This window comes from Poecilia formosa, unplaced genomic scaffold, assembly GCF_000485575.1.
Source record: "Poecilia formosa unplaced genomic scaffold, Poecilia_formosa-5.1.2 Scaffold45, whole genome shotgun sequence".
In the NCBI taxonomy this organism is placed as follows: Eukaryota; Metazoa; Chordata; class Actinopteri; order Cyprinodontiformes; family Poeciliidae; genus Poecilia; species Poecilia formosa.
The window spans coordinates 836,245-848,911 of NW_006799984.1; the positions used below are offsets into that span (position 1 = coordinate 836,245).

Here is a 12,667-nt window from a genome sequence, read left to right on the forward strand (position 1 = left end):
GTAAAAACTTGCCCAAAACGACCTGGCCCTCTTTGAAAAAGTAATTGTCCTTAAACCTTATGACTAGTAGTGGTGCTCTGAGCAGCAAAAACACATCAGGAGTTTGTGATAACGGGCAGTGAGTTGTTAAAGCCTCCACTGAGGAATATTGCACACTTCAATTTGCTTAATAATTCTAATTCAGACACTTTAGAGAGTTTTACAGCATGACCTGCCAGTTTAAGGTCACGCTCTTCCATCTCAGTTAGATTCAAGTTCAGACTTTGACGAGGCTCCTGCAAAACTTCATTTAGTTGAATCATTCAGAGGTGGCCTTGCTATTGTGCATTGTGCTTTGGATCATTGTTCTGCAGCATAATCAAAGTATGACGGGGCTTAATGCTTTGTACTGATGGCTTCACGTTCTCCTGTAAGATTTTCTGAAAAAGTCACGATTCCATCAACTCTAGGTGTTAAAAGCAGCGCCAAGCCCTGAGTCTAACAGGACCACGGTTAGCTGTCAGTGTCTTTTTCTGAAATGCCTTGTCAGGTTGGATGTAACATGAAACGCCCTTTCTAAAAGATTAATATATTTATGTCATAAATATAAGTTGTGCTTTTCTGCTGTTTTCAGTCAGCAGAGGTCTTGGCCTTCAAACTCCCCCATGGCGTCATTTTCTGGTCTGAAACCTGAAGTTTGAAACGGCTTGATAAACGTAAATGACTTTATTTTCTACTATTTTTATTCTTTTAGATAATTTGTTGCTTTTTGAGACATTTCAGGTTCTGTTAACTGTACATCTTAGTACATCTGCAGGTCAGATAATAAAAATACATTGGTCTGGTTTGTGAAATTAAGTTCAGCATTCTTGAAAATGTTTAATTAATGTTAATTCATGATTTAACAAGAGGGCAATTACTTTTTCCCCGAGGGCCAAGCTGCTTTGAATAGCTTTTCCTCTTAATGAAATCATCATTTCAAAACTGCTTTTTATATTATTATCATTATTGTTATCTAATATGAATTATTTCTGATGATAGGAAACATTTAATTATGACCAAAAAATATATATATTTTTCACAGCCCTGCATCTCAGATCAGATCCTGTGTCTCTGCACTTGGTTGCTGCTTCTGCTGTCTTGCTTTGTATCATTTTTATCCTTATAGTAACAGGTCTGTAACCTAATGAGGTGGATCAGAGCAGTAATACAGGTGGGTCAACTTCAATCCCCCATTACCTGGTGGAATCTCATAGCTGATTGGAAGGTGGAAATTGAACAAGTTAATTACATCACAGCAAACTCTTATTCTGAACAAGCAGGTAGTGACAGTAAAAAGGGTCAATTCACTTTTAATGACAAGGAATATTCACTCACTCCAGCATGTTGAATGTTTGGATTGGCTATTTTTTAAAATTTCTTCTGCTAATAATTGTTTTACCTCTTGTGGGACAGCTATAGGACGTAAAGCAGTGGCGTGTAACTCCATTCTGTGAAGTTTACATACGTATCCCAGCATTTTCATTATAAAAGCTTTGGAACAGCTTTTTCCTCCAAAGTTGGAATGGAAAAATGAAGAGTTCGAGGCTTATCAGTAACTCTTCCCTTGGGAAAGACAAAAATAAATACAAAATAAATAAACAAATAAAAAGTACAGCCATATTTTGATTAAATAAAAAAAAATATAAATCATGCATTTTCCTCCATGTCCTGAAACAAGCAGCAGTTTGGTAACTATAGTTTACGGCATCAGCACGTTGGTATCTTTATGATATTAGGCTAGCTACGTATTTAAAGCACTAATGCTCAGGTTTGCTTTAATGAAACTGATTCCCTTTCTCTGCTACACTGACCAAATTAACACACCATGGCTGTCTCTAATTGTGCACAGTGGGAAGTGTAATACCTCTGGAAATAAGGTCAATTTGAATGTGTCACAGTCATGAATTTTTAATTGATACAAATGTCTGTGTTTTGCATACTAGATAACTGAGGGCAGAAAAATGTTTTGGCCTCTTCCCAAATATTAAGTCACCATCATTACTGAATTCGAGGTCATTTTATTTCACTTACACATAGTGCAAACACTTTTCTCCTCTTTTTGGGGAACTAAATCACTGGTTTTATTCTTGTTTAAATAAATAAAATATCAATAAATACATAGACAAAAAGAAAGAAAGTCTCTTGAGAGCACTTCAATTATTCAGGAGCTCTGGGGCATGGCGCACGGCGGGCTCGGCAGAGCAGTGTTTAAGCTTAGGCAGTTTATGCTTGCAATTGGAGATGAAGAGGCTATTTGTCTCTGTAGTGCGTGGAGCTCTTATCAGCGGTTTGTTTGTGGCACAACTTCATTTGCATGAATTTCTTGGAGAGTTTGATGAGAATTCTGTGTTGTTGGCTGTAACAGGAGGAACAGATTGTCCTCACAACGTGGATTCCTCCACAGCTCGTATTCTTCTTCAACGTTAAATTTGGGATAGAAATATCAGTGCATCATCCTGATAAATAATATATGTGGAAAAACAGACAACCTACTGTTTTTTTTTCTTTGCTTACATGTATCAATATTTTCAGTTGTATTTGTGAATACAGTCTTGGTATTCAAAGGAACCCCTTTATAACCTCTTCTGTTCTTTGCCCATTATGCTCATTAGTTTTCTCAGATAACTGGAATTGCTATTACATGTTTGTGAAAAATACAAGGAAGAGTATATACTGAGTATTATACTGAAAAAAGATAAAAGTTTGACAGCATAAAACCTCTGGAGTGTTAAATCAGACTTTGGGTACAATAAATTGTTACAAACTTCAAATTTGTTCTTATCCTTGGAAAAACTCATTACATAAAATTCTCCCCTCGTCACCATTTACACATCTTTGACCAATTTATTTTTATTTTCTGTCAGATTAAGCAACAGAAACAAAATATGTCTGGAAGCATCATCCTGTGGGATGCTTTTATCCCAGGAAAGACAGGGAAGTTTTCAGCAAACCAAAATATACAGCAAGAGCTACGATGGAATATTTGAGATCAGTTAATAGTTATGTGTTAAAATGGCCAAGTCAAAGTCCAGACCTAAATCTAATAGAGAATCTATGGCAACTAGATGGAGTTTGAATTATTTTCCAATGTGATCTGAATACAAATCAAGGTAACACTTTTCAGAGTTTTTTTCTGATAAAACTATAAAGAAAACCATGAATCATTTTCCCTTATCTGCATAATTCTTCACTAGTTTTTGTTGATCAGTTACCAACAAAATACAAAAAAAAGGTGATTAAGTTCAAGCAGAAAGACACTTTTCTTTAGCATGGCAGTCCATGTTTAGTTAGTTTAGTAGGTTAGATGAAATCTGATTGTTTGGTTCTTCAAAATGAACTTTAAAACACCAAAGGAATCAAATATTTGCACCATGATATGGTGGATGTTTTAACATTTATTAAAGAAAAAATGTGTTCAGTGTTGCATCCCCAGGATTACTTCTTAAAATGCTGCATTTCTGTGTACTTTTATTTTACCACTATTTTTTCATATTATTCCACAAATCAATTTTGGGTCTCCAGATATTTCATGAGGCAGAAATAAAGGCATGCATTGTTAAAGATAACATCAAGCTAGTTTAAAAAATAAGTATTTTCCAGGAAAGAACCCTTTAAAACACCAGTGACTCAACCACTACCAGTTCCTCCAGTTCTGCTGTGGACCCTGACTTGAACCTCTATGTGAAGGGAGGGAGAGAAAAATAACTCCACCTATGGAAACTGTGAGATATACCATAAACATGTTATTCCCATCGGACGCTTGTGATGAAAGCAGCAGAGAAGAAACAACAGACACATGTAGAACCAATAAAGTCTTTTATCCATTTTTCAATAAAAAATACATTCATACAGAAACTATTTTACAAAACAATTTCAAATGAAAAAAATCTTGTTATGCCATAAAACAAACAAAAATAGAGCCTCATATTTTCCATGTTTATCCAATATTTTTGTTTTAATTCTAGCTAAAGACAGGGTATATTTGCAAGTCTTTGAAAAGTTGAGAGAAAGAAATTACAGGTAAATAACAATTTCATTAAAATTATACGGGCAACATGATGACAATTCAAGTGTCCAGAGCATTTCACATCTATAAAGTTGTTTTTTTTTTCTTCTTGAAAAATGACAGGCCACAAGTGTAGGCGCTATTGAAGCCATCTGATAATGTGCATTGCTCAATCTTAATTTTTCTCCCATGACAAAAAAAGTTACACAAACAAATGAAAACAAAAATGGAGTGCATCTATTTTACAGTAATTCTTCAGCCTTTTATGGGTTTTATTTAGAAATGACTCACTGCGCTTGCTTTTGGTCCCATTCCCGTTAAAATATATGCTTTCTTACAAAATGGCCTTTTTAAACAACAAATGCATAATTGCATCTTTTGACATTTCTCAGTGTAAAAAAAGAAGCATTACCAACTGATTTTTTATTAATCTACAACAGGTTAACCTGCAAAAAGGTTATCACAAGGCTACCTGTGATGCCAACTGATATGGAGATACAAACGAATTACGTTCATTTTTAACACTTTGTTTTATGTGTTCATAATCCAGGAGGAAATATTTTGTCTGACTTGGCAAATGGGGATGAAACGACCTCAAAAAATACCTTTAACTTAGGCTTGAATGTGCAAGTGAATTTGGTCTCAGTCTTCAGAGACAGAAACCCGTTGACCTGAAGCACAGCTGAACTGGTTAGACTGGTCTTGGTACCGTTTAGTCAGATTAAGGGTTATTTGAACTGGGACTGAGGAAAAATACTGACTCACGTTGAGAGCAAAGCGAGACAAAACATACATAATAACAGACTCGTGATTAAGACTGCTGTCATCGTCTCATACCACATCTATTATTCCAGAGAACACATCGACTATTACAAACGGCCCTGATGTGTTTGCTGTAAATGCTATCCCCTCACTGCTTATGCGACCAAACGCACATCTCACGAGAACATGTTTCCAAGGCTCTGTACCTTTAACAGCAGCTTACAGTTTATCTGCAGTGCATCCACATCGTCTTATACTACATAGTAGTAAACCACTATAAAGGTGATTTTTTTTCTCCCAGAGGCTCCACAACTCTGTCTCAAATTGGAATCATTTAGAATATGATTTGTTCTGATGTATTCAAGGAAAAGAAGTGACAGATATGGAAAAGCGGCAGTCATTGTGAAGCTGATATCATAGTATTTTTTGTAGGTTTTCTTTTTACTGTTCAAAAGTTTGGAGGAAACAAAAGAAAGGTGCAAGTGTATGGATAAGAGCCTTTGTAAAGCTATTCAGTAAACGCACTATTGCATTAGCAATGGCCGTTTGGTGCGCGTATGTGTGAGGGAGTGATCTTTTTAACAGGACAAGGCCACTTACATAAGGCATCAGTAAGGTCAACAGTGCATTTACAGACAGAACAAAAGAGAAAAGCAAATGTGAGGGAAAAGGAACAAAATAAAAACCCTCAACCAAGACAGTTGCTAAGCAATAGTGGTATCCCCAATTTCTTAAAATAACAAAAAAACCAAGACTGCCTTATGTTTTTTACAATAGTATGATGCCGAGTAACATGAAAGTAGCTGCACTTGAATGGAATTTTGTTGTCCTCTACGCACACAAGTGAGCAACACATCCCCAGATCCCATGCAACGGCTGCTATAATGGTCATAAGTGTTAGTGTACAATAGTTTTTTTGTTTGTTTTTGTCTTTTTGGATACAAGGCTTACACAATGGACAACAAAATGAGCTTTATAACGTGTATGTTGTGAGACAGGCCACGTAATACATTGCACATTTAATAGCTGCACTAAACAAAACAACCTCCCAAGTTCAGACAGGGAGCTGTAATTCCACCTCCAGGCAGACAGGGGTCGTCCTTTGGACAAAGAAACCAGAAAAACAAAAGGAATCGACTCCAGCAAACAACCCCTCACTCCCTGCCTTAGCGAACAGACCAACACAGACAGAATTCTTTGCTTGCATTCATTCTTACATCAGGTCATCCTCTTGCCCCTTTTCCTCCCTTCCCTCCCCAACAAGAAAACCGTGGTTGTATAACATCCCCCCTTTCATGTCATTCACTCGCAAGCTCCAGCCACTCCATAAAGCCAGCACAGGCATCCAGTCACAGGCACTCAGAGTCCCATGTGTACAGGCAAACACACCGTCAGTGGAGGAACAGCACCCCCACTCCTGAAGTCCCATAATCTTCCAGGAAAAACAGAAAAACAAAAGAAAAGCATTTAACACCATACAGAAGAGTCTCTTTCCATCAACTCCAGCCAAGATCTTTCCCATCTTCTCTTTTCACCCCCTGCTCCTCTGTAAAAGCCTTTTAAGAGCAATCACCACAGCGAGGTGTTGGAGGCACAAAGTATGGTGCAAATAATAGCCTGTGTTGCTTCATGTCTTTCCACTGACTGGAACACAGCGGTGTCCCTGTTAATGCTCCCCGGATACACCGGCCTTGCTGATTCCCAACTGGTCGGGACAATCAACCAGACTCATCCCTCAGAGCTCTCAACATGGAGGCCATCTTAGATGTGCCTCTTCATGTGCAGCGCCAGGTGGTCCGAACGGGAGAAACACCTAGTAGAGAGAGAAATAAAACTCACTTTAAAAATGACAAATATTTAAAATATTTCCATTGTTGTCCCATTATAGTTAGCATAACAAGTTTTGGAAAATTTATTTTTACTCTGCTAAAAAATCCTGCATATATATTTTAAAAGCATCAAGAAAAAAATTTTGACTACAATGAAATGTTTTAAACTGTCAAATTATTTTGATGGTTCCGGTTATAAACAGCTGAGTCAGCTGGGATTAGCATCTAAAATCTAAACTTTAGAAATGCATATTTTGCGTAACCTTAAATTTAACTGCAAACTTTATTTTCTTTTAATCCCAATGAATGGGTTCTGTGCAAAAAAAAAAAAAAAACATTTGCTGAACTGCAAAGAATGGAAAAGCAACTTTTGGGATCCAACCAGCTCTAATGATTTAAACTATTTCCAATCCAATATCTGCTTTCAGGAAACTTCTTGAACTTGACAAGAAGTTCAAGAAGTTCAGCTTTCCTTTACTCCACTTCTTAGAACCCGTTATTACAAGCAACCTTTGGTTCTCTATGTTAATGAAGGAGTGTTTAGCAGAAAAGGCAACAAGACAAAGACTTTTTGATTCATGGTGTCTTAAAGGTAAAATACATCCATGAAAGATGAAAAACAAGATCTCACCTGTCGCAGTGATTGCATTTAAATGGCTTTGCTCCAGTGTGCTTCCTGAAGTGTCGGGTTAGTTCATCACTTCGTGCAAAGCGCCAGTCACAGCCCTCCCATGAACACCTGTAGGGCTTCTCACCTGAAAAAAATAAAAGCCAAAATAAGGTCAAATACAAACATTCATAAAAGAGGTTCCGTGTCAATGAGTTCAAAGGTTCTTGCATAACTCTTGGCAGTTTCATGAATAAATAATAATTGCATGTTCCTGGTTTAGTATTTGTAAGTGAATACATCTGAAATGTGAGCCAATATTTACTGTACATGAGCTGATAAAACGCTGATTTCTGGGAAAGTATGATCCCTAAGTGGACTGGGCTGACTACTGTAAGCTGAGGAGAAAAACAACCTTGTAAGACTCGGGATCTGTGGTATGCAGCTGCACAGAGCTGCTTGAGTGGAAGGCTTATGTAATAGAGGGGAGCTGTTCAAGAAAAAAAAAAGAAAAAAACAGAGTCCGTTTCTAAAGGCTATGAGGGCTCTTAACCATAAGCCCAGCGCGGTTGGAGAGAGACGATCAGAATGCGACTTCCTTTGCTAATAGGCGGCACAGCTGTAAACAGCCTGGCAGAGGTCAGAGGTGACGAGGGAAACCGCTAACATCTGAACCCCCTACAAAACACTGCAAATGTCAGCTTCCCATAATTAAACGCCATCTCTCTGTGACTTTATTTTTAAATTGAATGCATATGACCAAGTTTCTGAGTCTTTCCCATGGCGAAATCTGAGAACTGTTGATTTGTTTTCAGGATCCACATCCTCTGGGTCCCGCTTGGTCACAAAAGGACATCCCTCCCCCTCTCGTCTCTCCCCTCCCTTCTGCACCAAGTCACGTTTCACTGTGTGAATTAGGTCACAGTTGAGGGCATTCCTTCTGAAAAACTATTCAAACTATGTGGGAGTATTTGAGCAAGAATTTTGTATTGAATGGTTTCATTGTTGAGTGTATTTACCTGTGTGTGTTCGCTGGTGTGCTTTGAGGTGCGAGCTCTTGGTGTACACCTTCCTGCATCCGTTGAAGTGGCACCTGTGCACCCGCCTCCTCCCGTCAGGCGACGTTTCCCCGCTGGTCATCCCTGACCTCTCCACTGACCTCTCTGTGCCCCCAGTCCTTATTTTCCCCGGTGAGTTTAGCACTGTCTGTATCCCACTCCACACCTGGGCCACAGAGCCTTCCTTGCTGAGCTCAGGAGATGAGGGCGGCGTGCTGATGATGGCAGAGCCCAAGTCTTCTCCGCTGTCACCCAGCATGTCAGTCAAAGAGCCAGAGGAGAAGTCAAGGGTCGGGGAGAGCTCCTCCGAGCTGTCCGAGGCCTCGCTGCTGGCGTCGGAGTTGAAACCGCCGACGTCAAGAGGCTGGATGTCGTGACTGTCCACCTCCTCCTTGATGTGGCCGCTCTTTGGGTCCGCCTCATTTGACTTGTCCCCGCAGGCGAGCATGAGCTTGCTCCACAGGTCCTCCTGGTTATCAAACTTGAGGTCAGTGGCCGAGACATAGGGCTCGCTCTGGAGGTACCTTTCCAGCTCCAGGCATGTCTGCGTGGGGAGAGGACAAGATAGCAATGAGTTTGCTGGTGCAAAGAACCTAAAGGCTTGTAATAGAATACTTCTGCTGAGTTGGAAAATCCCTAAAACGACCAAAACTCAAGTTTATTTTTACAGGAAACTCTGGTGTCCTCCTGTGTTGTGCTTTTTCTCTCTTAGCAGCAGCAGGAGGAAGAAATGCGCTGAGGCAATGCTACAGGTTACACTTCCTCTCTGCTTGCAGGAATGAGACAAGACGCAATGTCCTATGCAGAAGTGCACTCTCAGGGTGCCCTCTGAGGCTGTATCAGGGAGGATTACAAGCACCACGTATCGTCCTGAGAGCATGCAAGAACAAGGTGCTCTTGCCCGTAAACGCATGCACTGTGGTGCGAGCGCGCAAAGATGTGTGTGTGTGTGTAGGCGCGTGCCAAGGTTGGTCATGAAATTTACATATGCTACAGAGCCGCCCCCTCGTTGAGTTAGAGAAGTGCTTGTAGATCTTTTAAATCCATCAATTATTTAGCATAATGTGGATTTAATAATGCATTTGGAGGCATCGCTAGAAATAACATAGCACACAGGGGACTGGGAGGAGGGAGGTCTGGTTCGTGGTGGTCCATAAAGAGCCTGGCATGAATACTGCAAGAGCCGCTCTGGATTGAAGGCTCATTTCTTTCTTTTTTTTTTGCAAAAAGGAAGTGAGAGAGCACTTCCTTAACCCTGTGCAGCTCGAGAGCGCAGGCCAGAAGTGGCATCTGCTTACAGGCAGTTTCTAGTGATGGGGCACAATTCAGATTTCATTCAAACGCTGCTGTGGTGGAACTCAGTAAACTGATTCTGTCTCATACTTGGACAGAACAATTGTGACTGAGTTCAAGCAAATTGAGAACTTGGTTAGAATTTCATAGAAAATTAATTATAGCTATTAGAAACAATGAGGGAGAGACAGAGATGGGAGCTGGCTGTTCTTCTTGATCTGCTCTCATCGGTTATCAAAAAGCCAAATAATGAAGAATCTTTTCATTCACTTTTTTCCATATTGACTGACTGCATCAAAAATAAGATCTCTCAACAATTTAGGCCTGTGCATGTATCAACCACTAGCATGATATTTGATACACTTTCAGCATTTTCAAAAATCTCAACTTGGTATCTGTTAGGGAAAGATTTAACTGTGTCAACTGAGAGGAGAGCATCCTTTCTTTGGTTGATTTTTAACATACAAAGTGCACTGAAATAAGCAAAGAAATGATCAAACATATTTGTTTGTGTAGCCAACTTAAGTGATATTACTTTTAAAAACTAAACTAAGACTACTGTGGATTTTACAATGGTACAGATGTGATTTACATTTATCTGGTTTCAAACAACCTACACATATAGAGCTATAAAGAATAAACTAAGTTTAAATGACAGACATGGTTGGAGTAACTTAGAAAGGGAAACGAATGAACTGAATTCAAATGGCGCCACCAAGGGAATATAAAGGACAGCCATGGCTAATGATAGAAACTCACTGGCCTCTGGGTCTCTAGCGACGCACTAATGGGAGTTTTCCTGGCTGATTCTAATTTCCTGTAATGACCAATTCTGATTCCCCCCTAAAGACTATCTAATACAAACAAATATGCTGCAGGTTTGCTGATAGAAGTGGTAGTTTCAAAAAGCCAAAATCAATGAACACATGAAATCAATGAATTGATTTCATTCATTCATTCATTCATTCATTCATTCATGTCATTGATTTTATTTTGATTTCATGCATTTTATGGAATCAGACATATGTCTCTAACTTTATCCTGGTGTTTACTGAGGTGATTTTGTTGGTTAATATATTTTTAAAATGTAAATTGTAAAATTTCATGCATTTTTTCAACAGGGGAATAAGAAATTTAATCAAGTATCAGTTGATAGTGAATGTTAACATGTTTTCTTCTTTAGTCCTTCATTGAACCATTTTTCAATGTCTATCACTTGTCACTCACTCGTGGCCCCTCCCTCCCTCAAATGACACCAGGATCACATATTTACCTCAACATTTATTGCACAAACAGTTTTTAATTTGTAAACAGCACATTTTGCCTTAAAAAGCCAAATGTTAATTTGCTGATTTTGGGAATATACACAAAATATTAACTAAATGAACATTAGGTTTTTCAAAGGAGGATTGTATATTTTCTTTTTTTTTATTTGACTTAGATTTCAAACTCCCTGATTTGTTTCTGATATGCCAGCTAAAGATGACCAGTGGTGCCCGTTACAAACTTTGTGGATGCGCCCCTGTCCCTGTCAGCAGCGCTGGACAAATCCCAAGCGAGCTTTAAATGCCTGAGAGAGCGACTTGGAGCAAGGAGCGTGCAAAGGGTCTGATAAACGGAGAGACTGAAAAAAGGAGAGCAAAGCTGAATCATTTCATGTTCCAACAACGTGAACAAGACGAGACTTTCTCCAGCCTGAAACTCCAACGGGTCCGCCTGGCCGAGCCACACTGGAGCAAAAACAGCCTCCGCTGTCATTCCCTCTCAACCTGTCACTCTTATGTGTGTTTGCCAGTATGTGTGTGAGTGCTGTGTGTGTACGCGTGCGGGTGAGAGAGAGAGATAGAAAGAGAGAGAGAAAGAGACAGAACGCGAGAGAAGGAAAGAAGGCGTAACAGGAGGAGGAGATACGCGCAAAGACTCACGGCTCGCCATTCAGCCGTTTTATCTGCAGCTCGGCGTGTTTTCATTATGTTGCATGCCGATGAGTCAAAATCGTCTACATGAATATTTGCATGAGCAAAACCGCAGCAGGAAAACATAAAGCATGGTGCAACAGAGCAAGAACACAGCAAACGTGCAAATCATTCGGATTATTTCTGCTACGTTGCACTTAACAGTGGGTATGACGGTTTGAAAAGTTTTGTTGTTCGTTTTTTTTAATTATTTTTACAGCCATGTAAACCTATAAAAGAAAATTGTTTTTTTATTATTTTGCTCAGTTAAAGTGCAGCGCCTCTAAGGGAACTTGCATGACTTCCCTAAAACCGCCTACTTTTAACAGAGACAGGCAGCTGTCACCGCAAAACACGCTTTCCACAAATCTAATTACGCACATTCCCTGTGCTCCTTGTTAAGCAGTTACGCATGAGCCGCGGGTTGTGTTGTCTCCTTACCTGCTGCCAGTACTCTTCCAGCGACGGTAAAGCAGAAAAGTATCCCGTGTCGTGCACAATCTGGAGCTCCTGGAAGATGCTGCACATCGGTATGACATCCATTTCCTTCCCGAGTCTCAGTCGAAACAAGAAGCGAAGTGAAGAGTGTGAAAAAGAAGAAGAAGAAGAAGAATGCTGTATTTGGAAAGAAGCTGGGCTCTCTGCTGTATGTGCATGTATGACAGCCTGGAATAGACGCGCACTTCACTGCTGGCTCTCTAAGCGTGTGACGCACCGAGGAGCGCTCCACACTGAACTCACTCAAAAGTCTGTCAGCGCACTGTAAACTTCCCCCCCGATTCAAAATTACAGACCAACTCCCCCCATGTGATTACATTACGTTTTGAACGGGAACCAATCGGAGTGCGGAGCGCACGGCCCGCCTACAACCAGCGCCTGACCAATGCAGTCGGATCTGGCGCAGCCCTCAGTGGTGTGGTTGGTGCGCTATTTTTAGAGCGCTATATAAGCAGCAGCAAAATGAGGAAGTGGAGTTTAGTAGCGATTCAAAATTTTGAGCTGCTGGTGGCTTGGAGCGGCACTGAGTAGCGGCTGCTTCTGCCTTTTAATAGAGTCATTTAAATATGTTTTTATCACCCGATATGACACTCATGCGTCCTCTTGCGATCCTCCCACAGTGTGTGTGTGTGTTTGTG

General features: G+C 40.0%; 1 protein-coding gene across 1 annotated transcript; it reads right to left on the minus strand.

The window, feature by feature from the left end:
- Window positions 1–3,979: 3,979 nt before the first annotated feature.
- On the minus strand, window positions 3,980–12,318 carry LOC103137962 (Krueppel-like factor 6). The gene is made up of 4 exons (XM_007551993.2): window positions 11,973–12,318; window positions 8,245–8,827; window positions 7,250–7,373; window positions 3,980–6,602 (listed from the first exon to the last, which is right to left on the minus strand). The coding sequence occupies exons 1-4, from the start codon at window positions 12,072–12,074 to the stop codon at window positions 6,551–6,553; spliced, it is 861 nt and encodes a 286-aa protein (XP_007552055.1). The 5' UTR covers window positions 12,075–12,318; the 3' UTR covers window positions 3,980–6,550.
- Window positions 12,319–12,667: the final 349 nt, after the last annotated feature.